Raw genomic sequence first — 24,922 nt, 5'->3', positions numbered from 1 at the left:
AGCGACATACAGTAAAACCAGGTGTGCCTGCGACCCCGAGGCCTCTCCAAGTTCACACGGCAGTGGGAGCCACCGTCAACATGTCGGTCAACCCCCTTCCAGGCATCTCTCTACACCGGAGACCGAGGGACACGCGAATAGGCTTCTGTATCCTGTTCTAGAACTGCTGTGTTGCCACAAAACAATACTACCTAACATCTTAATGCCAGTATTTCCCTCCACATTCTCGGATGAGTCCTGAGGAACTGGGTCTGAAAACCACCATCTTACCCATTTACTATGAATATCCAAGGCTATTACATTAGAAAAAACACAAGTTTACCTCATTCCATTTTTATGAAGGGCAAAATCTAAGTTTTTTTTGTTTTAATCTTACTTTAACACAAATCCGCGTAACTCCGCCTGCTTCACCACGCCAATCCTGGCAGGACTACCGTTCTGGGCCTGCACCTCCTCCCAGAGGAAAAGCCGCCTTTGGGCACCTGCACGCTGCGGTACTGGTGGGCTGAGAGGGGGCAAGGATCAGTCACGTGAGCTGGTGACCGGGGAGTTCCGAGGTGAGCCCATCGACCTGAGCCTTGTAACTGAATCAGGTCTGTTCCGCTTGCTTTTCCCCACCATCGGCCCCCACCCCGAGACCAGCACGCGGTCCACACGGAACCAGCAGGTGTGTCTGCTGACACTACTTCCGATGACTCTTTATTCAAGTCGTGAATACAAGTGACATTACACAAAACCAAGACGATACAGTCTCACCCAACCAGCATGCACTTCACAGTTAATTGTGTGAAAGTCTGAAAGGTTAACAAGTTCTATCAGCACTTTTCACAAACAGATTTCTGAAAAACATTTTTAGTAAAGGTTTTAAAATATACATATTGATCAGAAAGACTAAGTATGTATTAAGTGGATATTTATGAGAGTTTATGGATTCACCTGTCAATTTCCACAGGCTTGGACCTATTTACTACTAACTCAAAGAACCTAGGACTCAGTTTTTGAAGTTGACAAGTGCCTGGAGTTACTGGGAGGGGAGACTAATGATGAAAAAGGGACATTTCCGTTCTGTGTTCAAAGGCCGCCTTCGCACACAGATTACTTTATGAACCCAAAAAGGTGCTTCTATTCAGGGTCAAAGGCTCAAGTATTACTGCCTATTGAGAGAACTACCTGAATGCCTGTCTCCTCCCTCTCCAACCAAAATCAGTTGAAATGACACTGCTGTCAAAAACAGCAAAGACCATGATGGCATGCCAATGTTAACAGCAGTCAGAATCAAAAGGAAAATACTGCTGTACGAAAAACCATACAAATATGTGGAGTAACGGGAAAAATGGGATGGTGTGCAGGAGTCCACGCCCACCGGGACGCGTGCTTCATTCTGTGGAGGTGGGCCCCACCGTGTCCCTGTCCCCAAATGTCCAAGTGACGTGACACCGCAAATTCCAGGGGACTGGGTTCTCTTACGGAGTTCTCTGTAAATGAGAACAATCATCGTGTGCGGCAGAAACAGTCTGTGATCGGTACTAAGACGAGTTCATGCCTCAAAGAGAAACTGCCCCGAGGCTCAGTCTTTGGAAGGAGATCAGACAGCTGCACTACTCGGACAGGGGTGAGTTTCCGTCTTCAGGCCGCACGGAGAGCATTCTAGAAGCCAGTGTGTGCTCACCAACCTATGCAAGGGTCTGGGCAGTCCCGCAGGTAGGTTTCAAACTGGCCTTTGGTGACATCCATCAGGGTCGTGAATACAGTCAGCTGGAAGAAAAGTGACTTTTAAGGATGTTTCCAATTCTAAGATGTCTCGACTTATGTAAACATTTCTATACATGGTGAGTTGCTCTATGAAGCTTCTTAGTATAAAATAGTATATAAACTGTATGTATACAAAGATATAAAAATAAATATACAAAGAATGAAATAGTTAACAAAAATTGTATTTCACCATTTAAGAATACAACAGCAAAATAATAATAATAATAATAACTGAAACAACTGACTTCAACAGAACGGCGACTCCAGCTCGGGAACATACATCTGCTCTGGAGAGAAGCCCTTCCATCCCTTACCAGATCACCACCCGGCAGCGAGCCGCCACTGCGCTGACCCCCCACCGCCCTCAGCTCCGGGGGGCCTGATGGGGCCCAGCGGGGACCATCCTGATCCGCTTCTGACACAGCTAACACAGCGGGGCGCGGGGGGCCACCGGCACAAAGCTCCCTCTGAAAACAGACTTCGGGCTTCCTTGAGGTTTGGGCTCTAACTGCAGTGCACAGCGTGAGATTTCCGACGGGACAAGTCAAAAGTAAAAGGCTACGTTTAACTGAAACGTCATGGAAGTGAGACCGGAAACATCTCCGACCGCTCTGGACCTCAAACCACACTAATCAGTTTGTCATATCGCAGGAGTGACTGTTTCAGTCACACAAACATTTTTAAACATCAACCTTAAGCAGAGTATGACTCGGGGGTTCTAGCTCTGACTGATGGTAACAGGGAAAGATAAAACAGAGGCCCAGATTATTTCCCTAAAAGTAAATTTTATGTATATACATTTTAAAAATGTAAAATTATAAATACATTTATTAAAAATCTTAAATTTTAATTTTAAAAGATTTTTAAAAATACCTTGTTGAGGACAGGTTTTGTCGAGAGGACGTCATATATGGTTGCAAATGAGATATTCTAAAACACAAAAGTCATTTTGTTCATTAGGTTAAATGCTGATGTCAGCAGGTTTACCCACACAAGGGGTCATTAGAAACAAAGCCATTCTTCAGTTAACCTCCCCTGAGGCCCCTAAAAGAATTTCCCTTGGGGTCACCGTTTGAAAGAGTTAATGGTTCTAATATGTCACTTTTTCTCTCTCTTCCTGCCCTCTTTCATTCCTGCGGGTCACTCGGCTTCAGTCTCCTGTCAGCCTTAGAGTGGGCGAGGCAAGTGCCCGCGAATTCTGCTCTCCCACTGAAAACGCACGAGAAACTCCGTGCAGACGGTCCGGAGGTACCGCGTGACGGGCAGTCTGTAAGTTCCTCAAAGGCCAGAGAAATATGCCACCACTAGGACAATTTTCAAAGGCCACCATTTCTTTCTCACAGGACCCTGTGACGGTACCTCCTGGGTTATCCGGTTTAGACACTTCTTTGCAGGCGTTCTGCGATCATCGAGAAAGAAAGGACTTTTCCAACGGTCATAATTTGTTTGTAGCACGTACCATATATCCTGCTTGGGGTTGAGTCTAAATACAAAAGGAGAGATCCGGACTAGTCTTCATGCCTTAAACCCATAAATATGTCAGTCTGTGCTTTACATTGCACAAATGTACTTACTCATATATATCCAAAGCTTGCTTTCTGTCTCGCGTAATCACACAACCTTCCCCGGCCTTGTTGCCTCCCAGGATAAAGTACGCTGGGGCCAGTATCTTCGTTTTGGTCAATATATTCTTGGCTTCTTCATAACTACATAGAAACGTTAAAAAAAAAGTAAACATTTGTAGTTGACTTGGCTTAACCAACTTTTTTTTTTAACTTGATGTTCTATTTATTTTTGATACAGAGAGAGACAGAGCAGGAGACGGGGAGGGTCAGAGAGAGAAGGAGGCACAGAACTAGAAGCAGGCTCCAGGCTCTGAGCTAGCTGTCAGCACAGAGCCTGACGCGGGGCTCGAACCCACGAACGTGAGATCTGACCTGAACCGAAGTCGGAGGCTTAACCGACTGAGCCACCCAGGTGACCCTGTAGTTGACTTGGAATGAAAAATATTTAGTTGTTGAAACTAAGGGAAAACAGAAGTATCTGAGAAACATGTTCTTTTATTTTCCATTATATTTTTAATGTTTATTTTTGAGAGAGCGAGAGACAGAGCATGAGTGGGCAAGGGGCAGAAAGAGAGAGATGGAGAGAGACAATCTAAAGTAGGGTCCAGGCGCCTAGCTGTGAGCACTGAGCCCCAACACGGGGCACGAACCCATGAACGGTGAGATCATGACCTGAGCTGATGTTGGACGTTCAACCAGCTGAGCCACCCTGGCGCCCCTATCCCTAACACTTTTAAACTAAATCAGCTCATTTTTTTGCTTTAAACACACACACACACACACACACACACACACACACACACACACTCACTCACTCCCCATGAACTCCCTATGAATGTCAAAGATTAACCTAAGAAATTCTGAAATAATTACCCAATGGAAGATTACCTAGAAAATATTTTTCTATTTTAATATGAATAATTTAACATAAACTACCAATACATTAAAAGGATCACACACTATTAATCAAATATTTATTCCAGGGGTGCAAGAACGGACTGCCATCTGCACATCAATGTGGTCCAGAACATTAACAAAATGAAGGAGAAAAAGCATATGATCATTTCAACAGATTCAGAGGGAGCACCTAACAATTTAACATCCTTTCATTTTAACAACTCAACAAAGTGCATATAGGGGGACATATTTCAACATAATAAAGGCCACAGAGGACAAGCCCACAACTAACATCATAGTCAATGGTGGAAAGCTCCAAGTTTCTCCTCTAATACTAGGAACCAGACAATGAGGTCTACTCTCAGTATTTTTATTCAGAAGTATTGGCAACCCCAGCCAGAGCAGTTAGGCAAGGAGAAGAAATAAAAGGCACTTAAGTCAGAAAGGAGGGAGGGGTCCCTGGGTGGCTCAGTTGGTAAAGCGTCCAACTTCAACTCAGGTCATGATCTCCCAGTTTGTGAGTTCGAGCCCCGTGTCGGGCTCTGTGCGGACGGCTCAGAGCCTGGAGCTGCTTCGGATTCTGTGTCTCCCTCTCTATGCTCGTCTCATGCTCATGCTCTGTCTCTCTCTGTTAATAATAAATAAACAATATGTATATATTATATATTAATATATATTATTTATATATATATAAGAAAGGAGTAAAACTGTCACTATTCACAGACAATATGACACTCTACACAAAACCCCCTAGACATTTCACTAAAAAACTGTTAGAATAAATGAATTCAGCAAAGTTACAGGATACAAAATCAATATACAAAATTCAGTTACATTTTATACACTAATAATAAGTAAATCCCATTTACAAGTGCAACAGGAAGAAACTTCACCAAGGAGGTGAAAGCCCTGTACACTACAAACTATAAGACACTGATCAAAGAAATGGAAAAAGACACAAATAAAAGGGAAGATCCTCGGTGCTCATGGACTGGAAGAATACGGTTAAAATGTCCATACATCTGAAGCAAGCTACAGATTCAGTGCAATCTCTACTGAAATTCAAACAGCATTTTTCACAGAAACAGACAAATAATCCTAAAGTTTAACCACAAGAATCCCAAATACCCAAAGCAATCTTGAGAAAGAAATAACAAAGCTGGAGGCATTAAACTTCCTGATTTCAAACTATATTTCCAAGCTATAGTAACCAAAACAGCAGGATGTTGGCATAAACAGACACACGAATCAACAGAACAGAGCCCGGACACAACCCATGCACATATGGTCAATCAATTTACATCAAGAAAGCAAAGAATGTTCAATTGGGAAAGGGCAGTAACATGCAAAAGAATGAAACTACACCACTATCTTACACCACAAAACTCAACTCAAAATGTGTGAAAGGCCTGAACATAAGACCTACAGCCATAAAACTAGAAAAAAAATAGGCGATAAAGTCCTTGACATTAGCCTTGGTGATGAGTTTTGGATTTCACACCAACAGCAAAGGCAACAGAAACAAGTGGAACACCATCAAACTAAAAAGCTTCTGCACAGCAAGAAAACCATCAACAAAACGAAAAGGCACCGTAGTGAAAAGAAGACAGTATTCGCAAATTGTGTCTCTGAAAAAGAGTTAATATACAAAATATGTAGAGAACTAATTCTTTTATGATTCTTGGACCCAACTCTAACATCATGGGGTGGTTCCCTGTACCTAACACCAAGCAATTCTTGGACATCCTCAAGTGTCCAAGAATTGGACTCAATTCCGACACTATCTATACAGAGATAACACTGGATTCACCGGTTAAGGATTCAGACTTAGAAGACTGCACTCCATCCCCCACTTCAGAGGTCAGTCCTAAGCCCCATCAAGCCAACTGTAAGCATTAGCTGTGCTTCTAGCTGAGTGGCTAAGACTGGAGATGCCAACAGGGTCCTCTTTAGCTTCAATTAATTTCCCACAGTTACTCACAGAACTCAAGGAAACGTGTCCCAGTTTATCAAAGGATATGCTGAAGGATACAAAGCAACAGCCATATGAAGAGACGGCGAGGGCAAGGCACGGGAGAAGCGCGCAGGGCCGCCATGCCTGCAGAGGATGCCACTCCCCCCAAATTTCTACGTGTTCACCAACCCACACGCTCTCCAAACCCTCTCCTTTTGGGGTTTGATGGAGGCTCCATTAATCAGCATTACTCATTAAATCACCGGCCAATGGCAACTCATTCCACCTCCAGCCCCTCTACCCTTCCTGATGTCCCGGCTCTGAAAGTTCCAACCCTATAATTGATGTTTGCCTCTATGGGCCACCAGCCCCCCTCACCCTACGGTGCTTTTCCAAAAGTTGCCTTATTAACATAACAAAAGACACCTTTACTACTCTCAACACTTAAGAAATTCAAGGGTTTTGGGAGCTGTGAACCAGAAATTAAAAAGATCAAATTCATATCTTTCGTAAAAAAAAAAAATTTACAATATCGCACTCATACAACTCAGTAGCATGAGAAAATGTGATTTAAAAATGGGTAGAGGATCTGACCAGGCATTTTTCCCAGGATGACACACAGACAGAGGGCCAACAAGTACATGAAAATGTGCTCCCTCGGGGGAAGGGAAATCAGAGCCACAGTGAGTTACCACCTCACACGTTAGAACAGCCGTTACCAAAACGGTAAGAAAGGAGGACTGGCGAGGATGTGGAGCACGGTGAGCCCTGCGCTGCTGACGGGGACGCCACTGGGGCGGCCGCTGTGGAAAGCTGAGCGCAGGGTCCTCAGGAGACAAAAGAGAAGTACCGAATGGCTCAGCCCTTCCCCTTCTGGTAGTCCACGCGAAGAAAACAAAACCATTAATTTTAAAAGACAGCCTGCAGCCCCAGGGGCACCGCAGCACCAGTTACCACAGCCGAGATACGGGCACAAGCCAAGTGACCACAGAGGGATGAAGGGATGCAGAAGCTGCGGTGCGTCTGCGCAAGGACGAGTGCTCGGCCGTAACCAAGAAGGAAACCTTGCCGTCTGCGACACGGCTGGACCTTGAGGGCATTATGCTCAGTGAGATGAGGGAAACCGAGAAACACAAAATACCTTATGGTGTGAGTTACATGTAGAATCTAACAAAACCTCCAAGCTGCAGAGGACAGAGTGGTCACTGCTAGAGGTGACCATGGAGGGTGGGCAAAATGGGTGAAGGGGTCCAAAGGTACGACTTCAAGTTCTAAAAGAAGTCTGTCCTGGGGGTGTCACGTCTAACGTGGTGACGCTGGTCACTAATACCGTATTGTAGGTTTGCGAGCTGCTGCAAGTAAATCGTAAAGGTTCTCAACACAAAGAAAACAACCCCTGTGACACCAGGTGGTGACGGACGTTAGCTCGACTGATGGTGAAGACCGTTTCCCAAGATACCCAAATACCAACATTTCGCTGCACCCTGAAACTAAGAGAATGTTTTATGTCATTTGTTACCTCCAACAAAAAAATAATTTTAAAATGAATAAATATTAAATTTGGTAATAACGCAATCAAACATATTACCTTGTGCCATTTTCCAGAACGGATCTAACGATAAACCCTATCCACATGGCATCTTTCTTTCCCAAAATCCATTCTATGATACCTGGAAGAAATCAACCATGCATGGTGTCACGGGCGTGGGATGAGGTCAGTGAGCCAGAACACACAGCCCGCCTTCCTGTGAACACATTTAAGAACTCTCTACTCACCCACATAACCGCCATTTGTCCCGAAACGTTCATTTAACGTAAGACTAAAGAGTCCCTGAAAAGACAAAGCAATGGGGTCAGCAACGTGAACCATCCTGTTTAGGGCCCTCATTTTACACTCGTCTGCCAAATCCCGGAATGGGAGGTGGGGGGAGGCAGGATGAGTCCAAACTACATCATCACGTTCTAGTAACCGTTTTTACAAGTTCAATGCATCTTCCCGTGCGGTGTGCGACACGAGGAGGTGGAGTGTTACTGGTCACACTTTCCTGACAAGGAAAATGAGATGCAGAGGATTAATGCCTAACTTGTTTGGGTGGCAGACTACGGGCCAGATGCCAGATTGGTACTATATTCCCAGTCCTCAACATCCAGCTGCACGCTCCTGCCTCCCAGGAGCCTCAGAGACAGGCCTCCGTCCCCGGTCCACGCTGCTCCGCCATCCAGGCTCGTACCTAGAGGGGGACCGGAGGTACAAAGGGATGGACCGGGCTTCCTATTTCTTTCAGGTCCTCGTCCTCACACTCCACCTTTCACGGGCAGCAGAAGCAGGACCCAGAGCTACCTGTAAAATGACGTAAGAGCAGACTTCTTACCGGTCGGAATCCGGTTAAGATGCCCACATAGCCAGCAAAGCTTGAAGCCCTGAAGACAGTGTGGTTGTTTCTTTGGAAGTCCAAGTTCACCGTTAGAGGTTTTAGTTCCTCGGTTACCACCCAGGTATTGTTGTTTACATTCCACCTACAAAAGACAAAGTTCAGTGACATTTAGGGACAATGATGGGACTAATGATGAGTATGAAGACGAGGCCAGGCTCTCCATTAGGCCTTCAGGCACCGGGTGCCTAAGATCACTCCTCACAACAACGTGGCCGCAGGGTTACCTCCACCCCAAACTGTCCACAGGAGAAACCTGAGGCTCAGAGAAGTGAAATAACCCAACAGAACACAGCTTACTAAAGAGCAAACCCCAGATTCAAAGTTAGGCCTCTAATTACAGAGCCCTGTTGTATTTTTTTTCAGGAAGGTTAAGACATAAAATGGAATGTGCCACTCTTCCTTTGTGCGCGGTCAGCCCGAGGCGCTTCTGGGGCCTTCGATCCTCCTCCGCGTGCTGTTCGGACGTGTGTACACCAGGCGCAACTCCGTTACGGACCCAAACGCGGCGCCCATCTGATCTCAAAACTAAGGAATGGGATCTTCACTTCTGGGCATATTTTGGGCATGATTTGGGATTTACTTTTCATCAATATAATACGACCTACTCTTCCGAAGGATTGCTATTCACTGCATTCTCTACTTACCCAAGAAATATTCCAAAATCCATGTTCCGCCCGTGTAGTAAATGACCTGAGATAAAGAAGGAAGACACGTGTCGTGGCAGTTGTGACAGCATCACACGGAGTTCTGGTTTCCTGATACAACTATCTGGTCCAACAGTGAGACTCAGGCAGCGTCCTAGTATCTTAAGCCTGACCCAGATCAGGCCGCGCCTGTCACACTGACCAGATCCCCTCACAACGGTCCGAGCGCGCAGGGTCCCAGGTAGTTAGGGCGTCGGAAGAGGATGAGGGGTCCCTTCTCTGGTCCACTGTGTCAGCTTCCGGGACACAGCCATCCGAGCCTCCCCTCCTGTGACCTGCCACCATGCTTTCCATCAGGAACTGTCACCCAACGCTGAACACCTCGAGAGTTGGGTACAGGCACACTTTCTCCCCGAGCGTAGAGGTCAAAAATAAAAGCGAGTCAGGGGACATCATTCTGTGCCTTGCACCCCGGGTAGCGGCCACAACAAACCATGGGAGAACGCTGTCACTGGGCTGGGAAGCGACGCGGCGAGGTTTGTCCTGGGCTTCGAGGGAGACCAGGGTCACCGTGCACGTACAGACAATGAAGACCCTGGGAGCACTTACACCAAATCGTGGAGTGGAGTGTAAGCGGACGAGGAGGAAGGGTAAGAACGTTTACAGGCCGGACACACTTCTTCCTTCCAAGTTTTTTGCGTACCTGAACTAAACTTTAATAGGCAATACAGCAGTCCCAAAATAAGGAGAGTTTTAACCTCACCTTTAAAAATTTGCTAAGATCTTTTATAAAACTGTATGCAACATACACAGAATTGGAAGAGTAAGCCTGGACGTTACAAGTTGTAATTCCATTTACATTTTCTTCTGCTTTATACTTTGCACTACCCGCCCAGCGCACCTTACCTTGTTTGTCTTCTGTGATTATTGAAGTACAAATGGTAAAAATTTCATAGAAGATATTGAATGAAATAATCTCGCCTATGAGAAGAGACAGAACATTTTCTTGGTCAATATACAGAACCATGACATGGTTAGAAAATTCTTTTTTAAGGAAAGGTTTAACAGTCACCACTGTGATTTTCGCTTCGGCAGCCGCGAGCGCCGGTCGGGTGGCGGCTCCCAGCAGCCTCTGCGCTACAGACCCAAGGTAACCCGGCCCCCAGTGGGGCAGCTCTGTGGGCGCGTCAGAACTGGACTCTAACAGGAGGCCCTCATCTCCCATCAATCTGCTTCACTTTACTTTGGTTTGAGGACACTGGAGCACGGCAACTTTTCATACACCTGGCTCTTGGTTATACACTGAATATGTATTTGGCTCACATTTTTAAATTATTTATTTATTTACTGAATTTCTTTATTTCTTAATATTTATTCTCTTTTTGAGAGAGAGAGTGGGAGCAGGCATGCAAGCATGAGCAGGGGAGGGGCAGAGAGAGGGAGACACAGAATCTGAAACTGTGTCCAGGTTCTGAGTTGTCAGTGCAGAGCCTGACCGGGGCTCAAACCTATGAGCGGTGAGATCATGACCTGAGCCGAAGTTGTGTGCTTGACTGACTGAGCCACCCAGGCGCCCCTTGCTCATACTTTTAGAAGTGACAGTATTTTTCTTTTTTTAAGTTTATTTATTTTTGAAAGACAGAGAGACAGCATGAGCAGGGGAAAGGCAGACAGAGAGAGGGACACACAGAATCTGAAACAGGCTCCAGGTTCCAAACTCTCAGCACAGAGCCCAACGTGGGACTCGAATTCATGAACCACGAGATCATGACCCGAGCCGAAGTCAGAAGCGTAACCGACTGAGCTACCCAGGTGCTCCTAGAAGTGACAATATTTCTCAGGTGAGGAACTATTAAAATAATAAAATTAGTGCAAAGCTCCCATTTTAAAATGGTAATTTACCATTTAAAAATCCATTTCAAAACATTTTAATTTTTGAATAATTTTCCAAAACTATGTAATAGTAACACTTAGCACTTTGTGAGAAGGCCCACATCCTGGGAATAAGCGGCACAGCACAGAGGACACACCCGGAGGGGCGCGACAGCGCTCAATGATGGACACAGCGGCCACTCTCGCGCTGAGCACACGGCGTGAAGTACTGAATCACTAGCTGGAAACCGGAAACCAATGTAACACTGTCTGTCAGCTATACTCAAACAAGAACAATTATGTTAATTAAATATTTAAAGATGTATTGCACTTTTATCTCTAATGCATTATATGTTAACGTGTAAAGCTTTTTTTTTTTTTCCTATCCTAACTTAATGTTCATTTCCATTTTGGTAAGATCCTGCTGTTATTTTCTATTATTACAAATCATCTGTTAGTCTTTATAATCCATTTTTCTCTCTTTTATATGTGGTATTTATATTCTAGAGTTCTTTACATAATAGAGGAATTAAATACTTATTTCTCATATAGGCTGTGGGAATGTATTTCCAGTATGCTGACCATCTTTTTACATTATTTTTTTAAGGAAACAAAAAAGCACTAAAATTTAACCTAGCCACTTTTGTTGATAAATACTATTGATTTGGGGGGCGCTTGGGTAGCTCAGTCGGATATGCACCCGACTTTGACCCGTGAGTTCAAGCCCCGCATCAGGCTCTGTGCTGACAGCTCAGAGCCTGGAGCCTGCTTTGGATTCTGTGTCTCCCTCTCCCTGCCCCACCCCCACATGTTCTCCCTCTCTTTCTCAAATAAATAAAACATTAAAAATTTAAAAAATACTACTAATTTGCAGAAATTCTCAATCATCTCTCTTGTAAAACCAACTCTAATACTTCAGTAGCTCAAAAATAAAATTAGGGTGGCAGGAAAAATCTTTTTCATCAAATTAATTTGGACTTCATTAAAACTAAGAATTTCTGCTTAATAAAAGACACCAGTAAGAAAGTAAAAATGCAAGCCACAGACTGGGAGAAGATATTCCGAATATCTTACAAAAGGCTTTTAGCCAGAATACATATAAAGAATTCCTTACGACCATAGATTCTACCCAAAGCAGTCTACACCCTCAATGCAATCTCCATCGAAACAACAACAACAACAGTTCTCACAGAGCTAGGACAAACAATCCTAAAATCCGTATGGAGCCATGAAGACCCTCTAGAGCCAAAGCAATTAAGAAAAAGCAAAGCTAAGCTGGAGGCATCACAATTCTGGAAGGTTTATACAAAGTTGTAGTGATCAAGACAGTATGGTACTGGCCTCAAAACGGACAGAACAACAGAACAGAATAGAAAACCCACAAATAAATCCACAATTATATGGTCAGTTGGTCTTCAACAAAGCAAGAAAGCATATCCAAAAAAAGTCTCTGTAACAAATGGTGCTGGGAAAACAGGACAGCAACATACAAAAGAACGAAACTGCACCCCTTTCTTACACCATACACAAAAATAAATTCAAGATGGATGAAAGACCAAAATGTAAGACAGGAAACCATAAAAATCAGAGGAAAGAACAGAGGCAGTAATTTCTGATGCCACCTGTCGCAACTCTTTGCTAGATAGGTCCCCCAAGGCAAGGGAAGAAAAAAAAACTACTGGGACTACATCAGAATTACAACCTTCTGCAGAGAGGGAAGTAATCCAAACACTAGAAGGCAACCTACAGGATGGAAGAAGGAAGCTGCAAATGACATAGCTAATAAACAGTATCCAAAATATGTAAAGAATGTATACAACTGAACACCCAAAAACACAATCCAATTAAAAGATAGGAAGAAGACACAGACAGACTTTTCTCTAACGAAGACATACAGACGGCCAATAGACACACCAAAAGATGCTCATCATCACTCATCACCAGGGAAATACAAATCACAACTACACCGAGAGATCACCTCCCACCTGTCAGAGAGGTTAAAGTAAACAACACAAGAAACAACAGGTGCTGGCGAGGATGTCGGAAAGGAAAAAAGAACCGTCCTGCGCCGGTGGGAACGCAGCCACGTACAGCCGCTGCAGGAAAAATACAGAGATTTCTCAAAGAGTTAGTAATAGAAGTTTCCTGCAATCTAGCAATCACACTACTGGGTATTTATCCAAAGAGTATAAAAACACTACTACCAAAGGCACACATGCAGCCCTATGTTTACAGCAGCATTATTTCCAACAGCCCAGAGACGGAAGCAGCCTCAGTGCCCATCAACAGACGAAAGGGTAAAGAAGATGTGGTATATACACATATATATGACGGAGTATTATTCAGCCATAAAAAAGAATGAAATCTTGACATTTACAATGACCTGGATGGAGCTAGAGAGTATACTGCTATGTGAAGTAAATCAGAGAAAGACAAATAACATATAATTTCACTCACATGTGGAATTTAAGAAACAAAAACAATCAAAGGGGGAAAAAAAAGAGAGGGACAAAGCAGTAAGTTGGCTCATAACTACAGAGAACAAACTGACAGTTACCAGAGGGGAGGTGAAGGGGGTGTGAAACAGATGATGAGCACCGAGGAACGTACAGACTCGGTGAATCACTAAACTGTACACCTGACACTAATGTAACACTGTATGTTAACTGGAATTCAAATTAAAGCTTAAAAAAATTCTTTAAAACCAATTAAAAATGGGTGAAAGACTGTAACAAACAAATCACTAAACTGTACACCTGACACTAATGTAACACTGTATGTTAACTGGAATTCAAATTAAAGCTTAAAAAAATTCTTTAAAACCAATTAAAAATGGGTGAAAGACTGTAACAAACACTTCTCATTCCTTCACATTGAGAAGGAATGAGAAACAGGTAGACTATCTTTCGAAACCATTTTTTTTAAAGGAGCAAAAACAATCAAACAAAACACCAATGAAATGATAGGTCAATCCCGATGCCAGCAGGTAGAGAGCGTCGAGCAGGGAAAACTGAAACTCCTGTGCTGTGCTGACGGTCAGGGGTACAGGTACTTTGCAAGACCAGTTGCAGAGTGTACAAGGCTGAAATACAGCTACGCCATAACCAAGTATGTACCCAACAGAGAGGAGTGCACATGTCCAACAAAGGACAGCTACAAAAATGTTCAGAACTGCCTTATTGTTAATGTCCCAAGCCTAGGAACCACCCTAACACACTATTTACTCAGTAGCACACCACCTACAATGGTAAGTACAAGAAACCTGACAAACAGTTCACACTGTGATTAGGAGGTTCAAGCAGAGGCACAGCCGGGGCACCCGGGTGGCTCAGTCAGTTGAGCGTCCGACTTTGGGTCAGGTCACAATTTCACAGTTTGTGGATTCGAGCCCCACGTCAGGCTTGGTGCTGACCACTAGCTCAGAGCCTGGCACCTGTCTTAGATTCTGTGTCTCCCCTCTCTCTGACCCTCCCCTGCTCATGCTGTCTCCCTCCCTCCGTCCCTCCCTCCCTCCCTCCCTCTCTCTCTCAGAATGAGTAAAACATTAAAAAATATATTTAAAAAACCCTCTACTGAGCTGTGTACTTAAGATCTATGCAGTGTACCTCAACGGAAACGTTTTGAAGTGTTTTATTAAATCTTCTAAAAACTACAAAGGGAACTTTACCTAAAGGAATGTCAGTAACAGCGGCAATCCCCTTCATCTCCTCCTCATAGGGACCAGGAAAGCTGCCAAGTAGACCAGGCTGGAAAACAAACAAATTACCCATCATTCGACCTCAAGGGTTGCTTTGAGAGTTTTTCTTTTTACATAAAACTTGTTCTAGATGCCCCTCCATAGTAAATGACTCAAGTTATTTTTAAAGCACTCTTACGTCCCATATTTCTCAAAGACTCAATACTGGGCCCTCAGTCTTGACTCTTGCCTTTATTCCCTAAAACTCTGCTGCTCTCAGGTATGATGCAAAGATGCAGGACTGCTTTTCCTGCCTCACATTTCACCGTGCTCTCCAGGCAGAGGAGACAGCTGCATGCAGCTAACCTAGCGTGACCTACGACACAGCAACATCACAACAACTACCCCTTATCTCTGCCCAAACTCGCCCTCTCACCTTGGCACTACAGCTTGCTACTACTTCCTTCCCATACCCCTGAAAACAAATCTGTCTCTGAGTCACTCACAAAGCCTTCTGTCTTGATTACTGGCTTCTTGGGCCGTGAGGCACTACCACAACCTCAACGCAAACAAGGTGCACAGGAGCAGACCCTCTGTGGACACACACTTTTATTCACCAACAGTGAGAAAACAATTTAAGCTCACAACCTTTTGCTAATAAAATAATGTGCTCAGAGGCGCCTGGGTGGCTCAGTCGGTTAAGTGTCTGACTTCAGCTCAGGTCATAAGCTCATGGTTCATGGGTTCGAGCCCTGTGTTGAGCTCTGTGCTGACAGCTCAGAGCCTGGAGCTTGCTTCAGATTCTGTGTCTCCCTCTCTCTCTGATCTTCCCCCACTTATGCTCTATCTCTGTATCTAAAATAAATATTTAAAAAATAATGTGCTGAAAAGTTTTACAAGTCCCATTTGTCACCAACTCCGTCTTTAGAGGTCAGGTGACCTAATCAAGCAAATGTTTTAGCCTTAGGAATTCAAAGCATTACACAAGAGGATTCCTGCCAATACAAAGACAAATTATTGAACATTTGTTAGCCACTGATTATATCCAGGCACTGTGCTTCATGTAAACTATGTGATTTAATTCTTACAATCACTATATAAAACGTCTATTACTACTATATTGTCCCTGCTGAGAATGCATTGCACAGATTAAGAAATGTGTCGATGGATACTGTTATTAAGTGACTGATCCAAAATTAAAATGGAACGGTTAAAGGGAAAAAAACCCCAATGTTGTCCGAATGCAAAGCCTGGGCTTGCTGCCCTCACCGGGGGGACCGGCAGGGGGGACAGAGGGAGCAGGACAGAGGGAGAGAGAGAATTTCAAGCAGACTGCATGCTCAGCATGGAACCCAATGCAGGGCTCGATCCCATGAGCCTGGGATCAGGCCCTGAGCCAAAAACCAGCTGAGATGGACACTCAACCTACTGAGCCACCCAGGCCCCCCGCATACCCTCAATCAAAAGCTCTGCGAGCACAAGCACGAGGGCTAGCGTGTGTGCTGGCTGGCAGGTGCCGGGCCGCAGGGATGGTGCGCCAGAGCCTCGGCCTCCGCGAAACACTGACGCCCAACCAGGAGCGGTTTCATCCCAGAGACATCTGTGGCTCCCACGAACGAAGGGACGCACCAGGGGGTAGAGGCTGGGACGCTGCTGAACGCCCTACCATGAGCAGACAGCATCCCCAGGAAAACACTGTCCAATCCCAAATGTCCGGCAGGCCCCAGGTCCGTGGTGTCCGCCCCAATCCTTTGTACCAGCAGAGCACCGAGGGTCCCAGAGCAATGACCGAAACGGGGTGCTGAGGATCCCTGAGGGGCTCCGCGGGCCGGGCCCTAGATTTTCCATCGGTTCCACCTGAATTACAAAGGAGCTGAAGCAATGGGGTCGTCCTGCGCGACCAGGAGAGAAATGAACTGAGTTGGTGAATACACAGCTACAAAAACACACAACCCAAGTGAGTTTCACAGCCACTGAGGGACTTCGGAAAGTACAGAGCCGGGCTGCACATGTCATCTAGCCATATTCATAGTCGGTAGAAAAACGTGTCCTGGGATATGCAGGCAAAGTACTGAAGGAGAAGAAGAAAACCCAAGTTTTCGATAGTGAACTTGCAAATGTACAGGTGACTGTGGAACAACGTTGAACAACGTGGGGGTTCAGAGCTCCCATCCCCCACACAGTCGAAAATCTCTGTATAATGTTCGACTCCCCTAAACTACTAGTAGTTAACTGTTGACCAGAAACCTTATTGATAATATCAATAACTACCATATATTTTGTATATGTATTTTATACTACATTCTTACAGTAAAAAAAAAAAAAAACTAGAGGGAAAAATGTTAAAAAATCAAAAAGAAGAGAAAATACATTTTTAGTACTTTATTTACTGAAAAAAATGCATATATAAATGGACTTTTCCAACTCAAAGCTGTGTAGTTCAACGGTCAACACACCGTGTGAGAGGAAGGAAATGACAGCCCTCAAACAAAATATACGTTTGGCCCATGATCTATAAAATAGTCCATACTTTAAAAAAAAAAGGTATAATAAATTGCCAAAATTTGCCATGCTATTTTGTGTCCTATAGTAAACTCTAACACTACCAGGCCTCAGAAGGTTAAGTCCCTGTAAAGCTGTGACAGGTGACCCAGAATCAATGCAAACTCCTCCAAGCTCCTTAGAAGAGGTTGTCCAATTACGCCTTTCCATCCCAGGGCCGTTTCTGAACTCTGTGTGGATATGGGGATGCGTATACGTTTAAAATTTATTGTGGGAAATAGTATTTCTTACCAACTTTTCATCCACTAACTGCATAAGTTTTCCACTAGGCACAAAAGCATTTATCATATTCTTCATGGAATTCAACAAAACCTTTAGCTGAAACATAAATAAATTATTTAATTAGTGAGAGACATAAAAAGTGTTGACATTTAAGATTAGTAATGGTAAAATAAAAGCAGATAACAGACCTTCTGACTTATTCATCCATAAACAGAATGCTTTTTGAAAATATTTTAAACTAGTACATGCACAGAATACATCTTTAATAGACTATAGGGTTAAGATAAAAGTAGACAACATGGAAAGAAACCGAGGCAAAGGCTAGTAAAAAGAGCAGGAAATTACAGAAAAATGCCACCTTTTCTTCTATCACTGTTAACGGGGGGGGGGGGGGGAGCCGTATCTTTAAAATACCTGGTATGTACTTCCATGAAATGCTCTTTTAAAAATGCAATTCTATTTGGTAAAGTCAGAAGAGAAGATTTAGCAATCAGCATACCGCGGGTGCCTTGTGAGCCATCAGTTCCTGCCATCTCTTATAGGGCGGGAGGTCGAGATTTATGGTGTACCACGGAACCGGACCCCGATAGCTGGAAAGAGAGGCGCACCACCGTGAAACATGAAAAGCAGTGTTTGGATGGCAGGTGGACAGTTACATCCAGATGGATATGCTAGAGTCCTATTCTTAACAACAACACAGACGATAGTGCTCCAACCAAAGTCTGCAGAGAAGCTCTCATTTTCCCAGCTCGCACTCTGCCCTGTGTTGCATACTCAGTCAGGCGTGATTTCAGAAATCTCAGAATAGACTTACACCTTGTGGGAGGTTAAGGTGAATGGGTGACATGGGAAAGAATCAATGGTGGTGCAAGAGCCTCATGTAATCTGAATACGAGTGTTAGAAAATGCCGGCTTTAGGGGCGCCTGGGTGGCTCAGTTGGTTAAGCCTCCGACTTCGGCTCAGGTCAGATCTCACGTTCGTGGGTTCGAGCCCCGCGTCAGGCTCTGTGCTGACAGCTAGCTCAGAGCCTGGAGCCTGCTTCCGGTTCTGTGTCTCCTTCTCTCTCTGCCCTTCCCCCTCTCATGCTCTGTCTCTCTCTGTATCAAAAATAAATAAAACATTTAAAAAAAAAAAAGAAAATGCTGGCTTTGGGGGCACCTGTGTGGCTCAGTGAGGTAATCGTCTGACTTCAGTTCAGGTCATGACGTCACAGTTGGTGAGTTTGAGCCTCACATCAGGACCTGTGTTCAGAGCCTGGAGCCTGCTTCTGATTCTGTGTCTCCCTTTCTCTGTGCCCCTCCCCTGCTTGTGCTCTCTCTCTCTTTCTCTCCCTCTCAAGAATAAATTAACATTAAACAAAAAGAAAGAAAAGAACTGCTTTTTTTCCCTCCTAAATCTCTGCAAAGGTTTGGTCCAGGCTCCGGCACTTCTCTGCCTGGTGCCCCGGCCTCAGCAGTCCCTCCGGGACAGTCTAACATCCCTGTCCAATCATGTCTCTATCACTGGCTTCAGAAAGGTCATCTTTTAAGTCCTCAGAAGTGGGGACATGTATTAGCTTCCGGTGACTGACTCTTCCCGCCATGTTCCCTCTCTCCACACACTTCCATAGTCAGTCCAAACCCAGCAGGGCTCCATCAGACGTATCCCCAATTTCCTACTCTTCCTCTAACACACAGCAATTTCTACAGTGAGGATGTCACAACGTCCACTCCCTTGTCAATGGAGCTGGGCTGCATGTCTGGTGAGTGAACTCTACGACCGTTTTCTGTAGCTACTGAGACAGTATCTTCCGCCTCTTGTTAGGAAACTGAAATAGCCTCTGAAGGGGTGGCATTTGGTGATTGATCAGCTTACAACTATGCCTAAAAATAGCCGGCATCTGCTCCGTTATTGCTCTGGTGTGAGCCACAGTGCTGACACCTACATTAAAAGACTAGGACACTTAATTCCCAGATAAAAGCTTAACATAGTAACAAATGAATTCAGTTTCTGACTGATGATAATTTCACATGCAAAATTCTGTCCCACACTCAACAAAATGATTCCTGTTCATCCTATCAGAGACAGTGCTGCCAGTGTCCCCCCCCCTGCAGTGAGCACCTAGATCTCCATGTCTGGTAGCAACGAGGAAGCAGGGGCCCCCGGGAGCTACGCACACTGGGGACGCTGCCCAAGACAAGCTTCCCATCTATGAACTCCTGCTCCTCTCTTTAGACCAACCAAAAAACCCAAACCTATATCCACCCTGATCTCTGGATTCTTTTTCAGCCCTTCTTTTGCAAAGAAGAAATAGAGCGGAAATAAACTCATTATAGGAGATGATTATATCAACTGGGCATGGGGAGACCCCAGAAACTTCTCTATAATAATACCTCCGCTAATGAGACTTCTTTGAAAATTCTTTTGTTAAACTGAACAATAAAATTATTTTAATAACTAGAGTTTAGGCATGCTTCCAAATTTACTTTAAATTAAGCATTTTCTAAAGTATCTCAGTATTTAACATCTCTACCTCAAATTCCTAAAGAAATAAGTAGCATCTGCCTTACACGGGCAGTGATGATCACATAAAATACACACAGAAAAACCCCTCAGCAATACAGGTATTCAATCAATAAAAATTACCAGAGAATATTTTCCTACTTGACTACAAACAATAAACATCACTCAGTTACGTTTGAGACTTGGTAACTGCTGTGCCCAGATCATCACAGTCACTATTAAGAAGCGACGAAAGCCATCTGGCTCCCCAGGTGGCTGGGAAACTAGTCCAAGTGACACAGTACACGCACGCAGATAGGAAGCAGCAGGGAGCACGAGAAAATAAACGCTCCTGGGGTCTGCATGGACTCTGGGGTGCCCCCGCTGCCCGTCCCTTGATCTCCAGCACTCATTTGACCGGTCAGGCTGGCCACGCAGGTGTTTCTCTCCCTCACAGATGCCCACGCAGAACTCCACAACTGCTGCACTTGGTCAAAAAAAGTAGAAGAGAATTTTGTTGTCATTCAGAGGCAAATGAATACCACACTCCCCTCTCACATCCCAAGACACATGTACAGTTCAGAGAAAGGATCAGAGTAGAATGCAAGATTTTTAAATGGAGAACAGGCTAGTGAGGCAGGAGTAAATCCAGCAGGAATACCGGGGCAAATATTTACATTGTATGGATATGTAAATACGAGAAAAATGTGTTTATTTGTGCCTGTGGGCTTTGTTCGGGTGTGCGTACACGCGCACGCGCACACACACACTCAGCAACCTAGAAGCGGTTAAACGCCCAAGCAGGGAGGGCTTGCAGAGTAATCAGTTCACAGACTCCTGTAAGGTACACGGGAAAGGGAGCAGAAAAAAATCGTGAACTGGGAAGGTATTTGTTGCATGTTAGAATGAACTGTGGCAGCGAGACCAGCCAAGATGGTTTCTGAGACGTCTTTTGCTCCTCCCCCACCTTCTTTGCTTCGAGACCTCACATCAGGTGCCACTTTCCTTTATTCTCACTGCCAAACCTCCTCTGTCCTCTGAAATGCCCCCCTCCCCCCTCCTGAACCTACTAACACCCCCCTCTTTAATAATGACTCTTCTGAGGATCTATAGAAACTCCAAGTTTCTCATGTTCCCCGCATTAAGGGAACTACGTGAGCCACACTTAAAGACCTCTCTAAAGGGACGGACAATCCCCATAAGCTTGCTTTTGAATTTAACCTACTTATTCAAACATAGCAATCTAGTTTCTCAGATTTATATCCATTAGGCTGCGTGCTTATTTGTGAAGGTCACATTGGATGAAACTAGCCCACTGGGAACATCCTGAAGGACACTTAGAGCGAAGGACTCCTAACTTTTGGCAAGACACTAGAACGCTTGTAAGAAATCCGCACTGAGCAATGACCGTAGATTTTCCTAAGCCTGCTGCTGGGCACAAAAATCAGGCCTGATGACTCTCCTCATGGCTGTTATTAATGGTCTCCACATTGTTTTTATTTTTTATTTTTTACTTTTTTTAAAAATGTTTGTTTATTTTTGAGAGAGAGGGAGAGACAGAGTGCGAGCAGAGGAGGGGGAGACAGAATCTGAAGCAGGCTCCAGGCTCCACACTATCAGCACAGAGCCTGACGCGGGGCTCAAACTCACGAATTGTGAGATCATGACCAGAGCAAAAGTCAGACACTCAACCAGGTGCCCTGACTACAAATTGTTTTTAAAGAAAGTTCTGGTTGTCCTTTAAAGGCTGAATCCACCCAGGGAGCACCAAACTCTATGTTCACGAAGGACCTGAACTGGAATATTTCTCTTTTAGTTCAAGGGACCAAGATGGAATGAAAAACTATGTTTACTCCAGATTGGACTTGGCAAACCAGGTCACCTGCGTCCTAGACGGGTCAGCAGAAAAAAGACTGCTAAAATTCTCAATTTTCAACTTTGGCAAATGAAAGCGCCTAAACAAAACCAACACTTCTGCTGTTATTTCAATGACCCAGGGCGTTAGAAAAAAGACTGTTAGAAACTTAAGTGCTCCAAGCACTGTTAGCCCCCAGTCAGTCTTTCCAGTGTCCTCCTCATGCCCCACGAGGCGGCCCCCAGGCACGACAGGGGCTTGTCCCAGTCCTCCCTCCTACCTGGCCCGGGGAAACCACGTTCCAGACTGGGAACCAGTCTGTCGTGACGCCAGAGCCACACTCCCGGAGCCGAATGCCACTGCTGTAAAGCGGCCCTGCCTCAGAGCCCCACAACAGTCCAGATGGGGGCAGAGGGGAGACGGTCTCCGGTAAATCTCAGCAGGTTCCCGTCTCTGAAGCTGCCCCCTTCTGTGCAGGCCCTTTGAGAAATGGGCACCCTTTCTCCTTTGTCTCTCTACCTATATTCACTTACTGGGCCTGGACTTCCAGAACTATCCAGCCAGGATCTCCTTCTCCCCAAAGGGTAAATAATTCTTGAATTTGACAACTGTAATCAAAATAACCAACCAGGGGGATTAAATGACCCTTCCACATCTTGCATTTGCTCCATGTCTGACTATAGCTGCCTCCAGGGACACTGCTTATTTGTTCCTATTGGATTACCCACCATCCCCCTAATGGGCAACATCCTCCACTGATACTGGGAGAATCCCAAGGGCGCCTTCCCATCAAGATTCAAACACATCCCTCAAAACCTCTCTGCAGAATTACTCGGCAGCCTGTAAGGGAAGAAGCCCCCCGAGGCACCAAGCCCATCACAGAAGACGATGAGGCTCAAGGCTTCGCTAGTCCTACACTAGTGCCTGTAATACTCCTGTTTTACCTGGATGAAGACCCAAAGGCCAAGGATGCGGGTTCATCCAGGACCTAAGAGCAACAAATACCACGTTTTCTCTTGGCATCTCGTTGTTCTCAACCTTTCTATGCTACTGATATCCATTCCTACTGAAAGCAAAGTTTTCATAGTTGAACGACTCTGTGATTTTTGTAAGCAGGCCGGTAGGAAGAGCTGGCACCTTCCTGCCCTCACTTGGGAAGGACAGCAGCGCACCTGGACAAAAGTACCCCAGGGCTTTGCGGGGTCCCTCTTACTCTTCACAAACCTTAAGAGATGATGTGGAAGCTAGGAAGTTTTCTAAAGGCTCCACTTTGCTCAAATCTGTAGATGACTTGCTTCTCTAAACCCCCTTTCCAAACCTCTTCACAGGAGACGGCATCCACCGGTTCAAATTTGTAGCCTTAAAGGGATATAAAGTCTCCAAAAAAGAATAAGAAAAGCAGTCTCTTCAAATTTAGGTTTGATACTTAGGGCACCTGATCTCCAAAGGAGGACTACATTTGGATCCAGATGAAACCATTCATGATTGCTTAATGTTAACATTACTTTTTAACTCCTCATGACAATTTACAAGAAATTCCTGTAACCAACGCAGCTTTTTCATGACTTACCCACAGTTCTACTTTAAAGGACATAAACAGTAAATACCGCACTCAGGATGCTATCGACACTTCTTTTCAAAGTCACTGAAGCAACTCCTTTACCTTTTGCTATTTCTACCCAACAGGCTGACACAGACGCCCTTACTCAAACGTGTCCCTTAGCCAAGGGTAAAACCACAAACATTCAGACCACTAGTCGGAATGCCTTTGGGGTAGCTCATGACTTTGAAACATTATGGAAACATGAGGTGTCCTTACCTCCAATGGGGATACAATTAAAAATGGTTCTTGTGCCACTTGGGTGGCTCAGTCAGTGAAGTGTCCAACTCTTGATCTCAGCTCCAGGCATGATCTCATGATTTGTGTGTTCGAGCCCCTCATCAGGCTCTACACGTACAGCAAGGCACTGCCTGTGATTCTCTCTTTCCCTCCCCCACTGGAGTGCTCGTGCTCTCTCTCAAAATAAATTTTAAAGAGATAAAAAAATAAAAATAAAATAAAAATGGCTCTCATGTCCACAATTTATTAGAAGTGATCCCATTGCCAGCTGCTCTATTACTAAGGTTCTTGGGCACACCACACTTAACCCCATGGAGACCAAACAGAACCACAAATTCTGCTCTCAGGGAAAACACTAGCCAAACTCTGTCATGGTGCAAAGGGATGTTCTCCCAAATGATAATTTGGAAAAATTGACACAAGATACCCAACAATTGGTCCCAGAGGGGGAAAAACAACATTGAAAATCTATTAATTTTTGGTTGGATCAAAAGAGAACTCTGGTTTGGATCAAATAACAATCTGGCCCTACTAGAAGTTCTAAAATTCCCACCACTCACGGGCACTAAACCCTCGGACTACGAACAAGATGGCAGCGTTCATGAACCCCTACTGGTCGGGAAATATTAACGGGGATGCAAACGTGGCTTCCTCACCTGTCCCGTCTGTCCAAAGTATCATCCAGGGAAGCCTGTTCACACAAATTCATTTCATACAACTTCTCACTGACAGAGATATGTTTTTTTAATCATACAATGTATGTTTTCTCACTGGACCAAAGAGTTCTTTTATAGATGAGGCCAATGCTTCTCCTGTGGCTAAAATTCTTTTAGAAAAATTATCCCTACCTGGGGAACCCAACCCCCCTCCAACGTCACGGTGATTGAGGAACCAATTTGATGGGTCGGGGGCTTTGATGAGCTGTGCCATCTGGCCAGTTTTCAACACCTTCACGGCGTGTACGATTCTCAGTCCTCAGAGGGGGCCGCACATGCTAACGGCACTACTGACACTCAACGGACCGAATGTGCAGCGACCCTTCACATACCTTGGCGGAAAGCGCTGCCATGGGTCCTTCCAAATTGCACATCCACCCCTTGGGAAGTCACAGACTCAACCTCCTGACACAGTGACGGGATGTTCAGCACACCCGGTCCCTGCCTCCT

General features: G+C 44.8%; 1 protein-coding gene across 2 annotated transcripts in view; it reads right to left on the bottom strand.

The window, feature by feature from the left end:
- Positions 1–672: 672 nt before the first annotated feature.
- The window catches only part of ASAH1 (N-acylsphingosine amidohydrolase 1), a 50,144-nt gene continuing 25,894 nt past the window's right edge, over positions 673–24,922 (bottom strand). The window contains exons 3-14 of one of the 2 annotated variants that reach the window (XM_029934847.1): positions 18,079–18,169; positions 17,589–17,675; positions 14,787–14,865; positions 10,154–10,228; positions 9,248–9,293; positions 8,541–8,685; positions 7,945–7,999; positions 7,757–7,838; positions 3,327–3,458; positions 3,112–3,235; positions 2,626–2,682; positions 673–1,755 (exon numbers count right to left, since the gene is read on the bottom strand). In XM_029934847.1, the coding sequence (XP_029790707.1) occupies positions 1,666–1,755; positions 2,626–2,682; positions 3,112–3,235; positions 3,327–3,458; positions 7,757–7,838; positions 7,945–7,999; positions 8,541–8,685; positions 9,248–9,293; positions 10,154–10,228; positions 14,787–14,865; positions 17,589–17,675; positions 18,079–18,169 (1,063 nt within the window). In that variant the 3' untranslated portion in view covers positions 673–1,665. The remainder of the gene's footprint in view (positions 1,756–2,625; positions 2,683–3,111; positions 3,236–3,326; positions 3,459–7,756; positions 7,839–7,944; positions 8,000–8,540; positions 8,686–9,247; positions 9,294–10,153; positions 10,229–14,786; positions 14,866–17,588; positions 17,676–18,078; positions 18,170–24,922) is intronic. The other variant, XM_029934854.1, reaches the window with a different exon arrangement.

Source organism: Suricata suricatta, chromosome 1, assembly GCF_006229205.1.
Source record: "Suricata suricatta isolate VVHF042 chromosome 1, meerkat_22Aug2017_6uvM2_HiC, whole genome shotgun sequence".
NCBI lineage: Eukaryota > Metazoa > Chordata > Mammalia > Carnivora > Herpestidae > Suricata > Suricata suricatta.
Note: the sequence above shows the minus strand (reverse complement) of the source record. Positions and strands in the feature narration are given on the sequence as shown.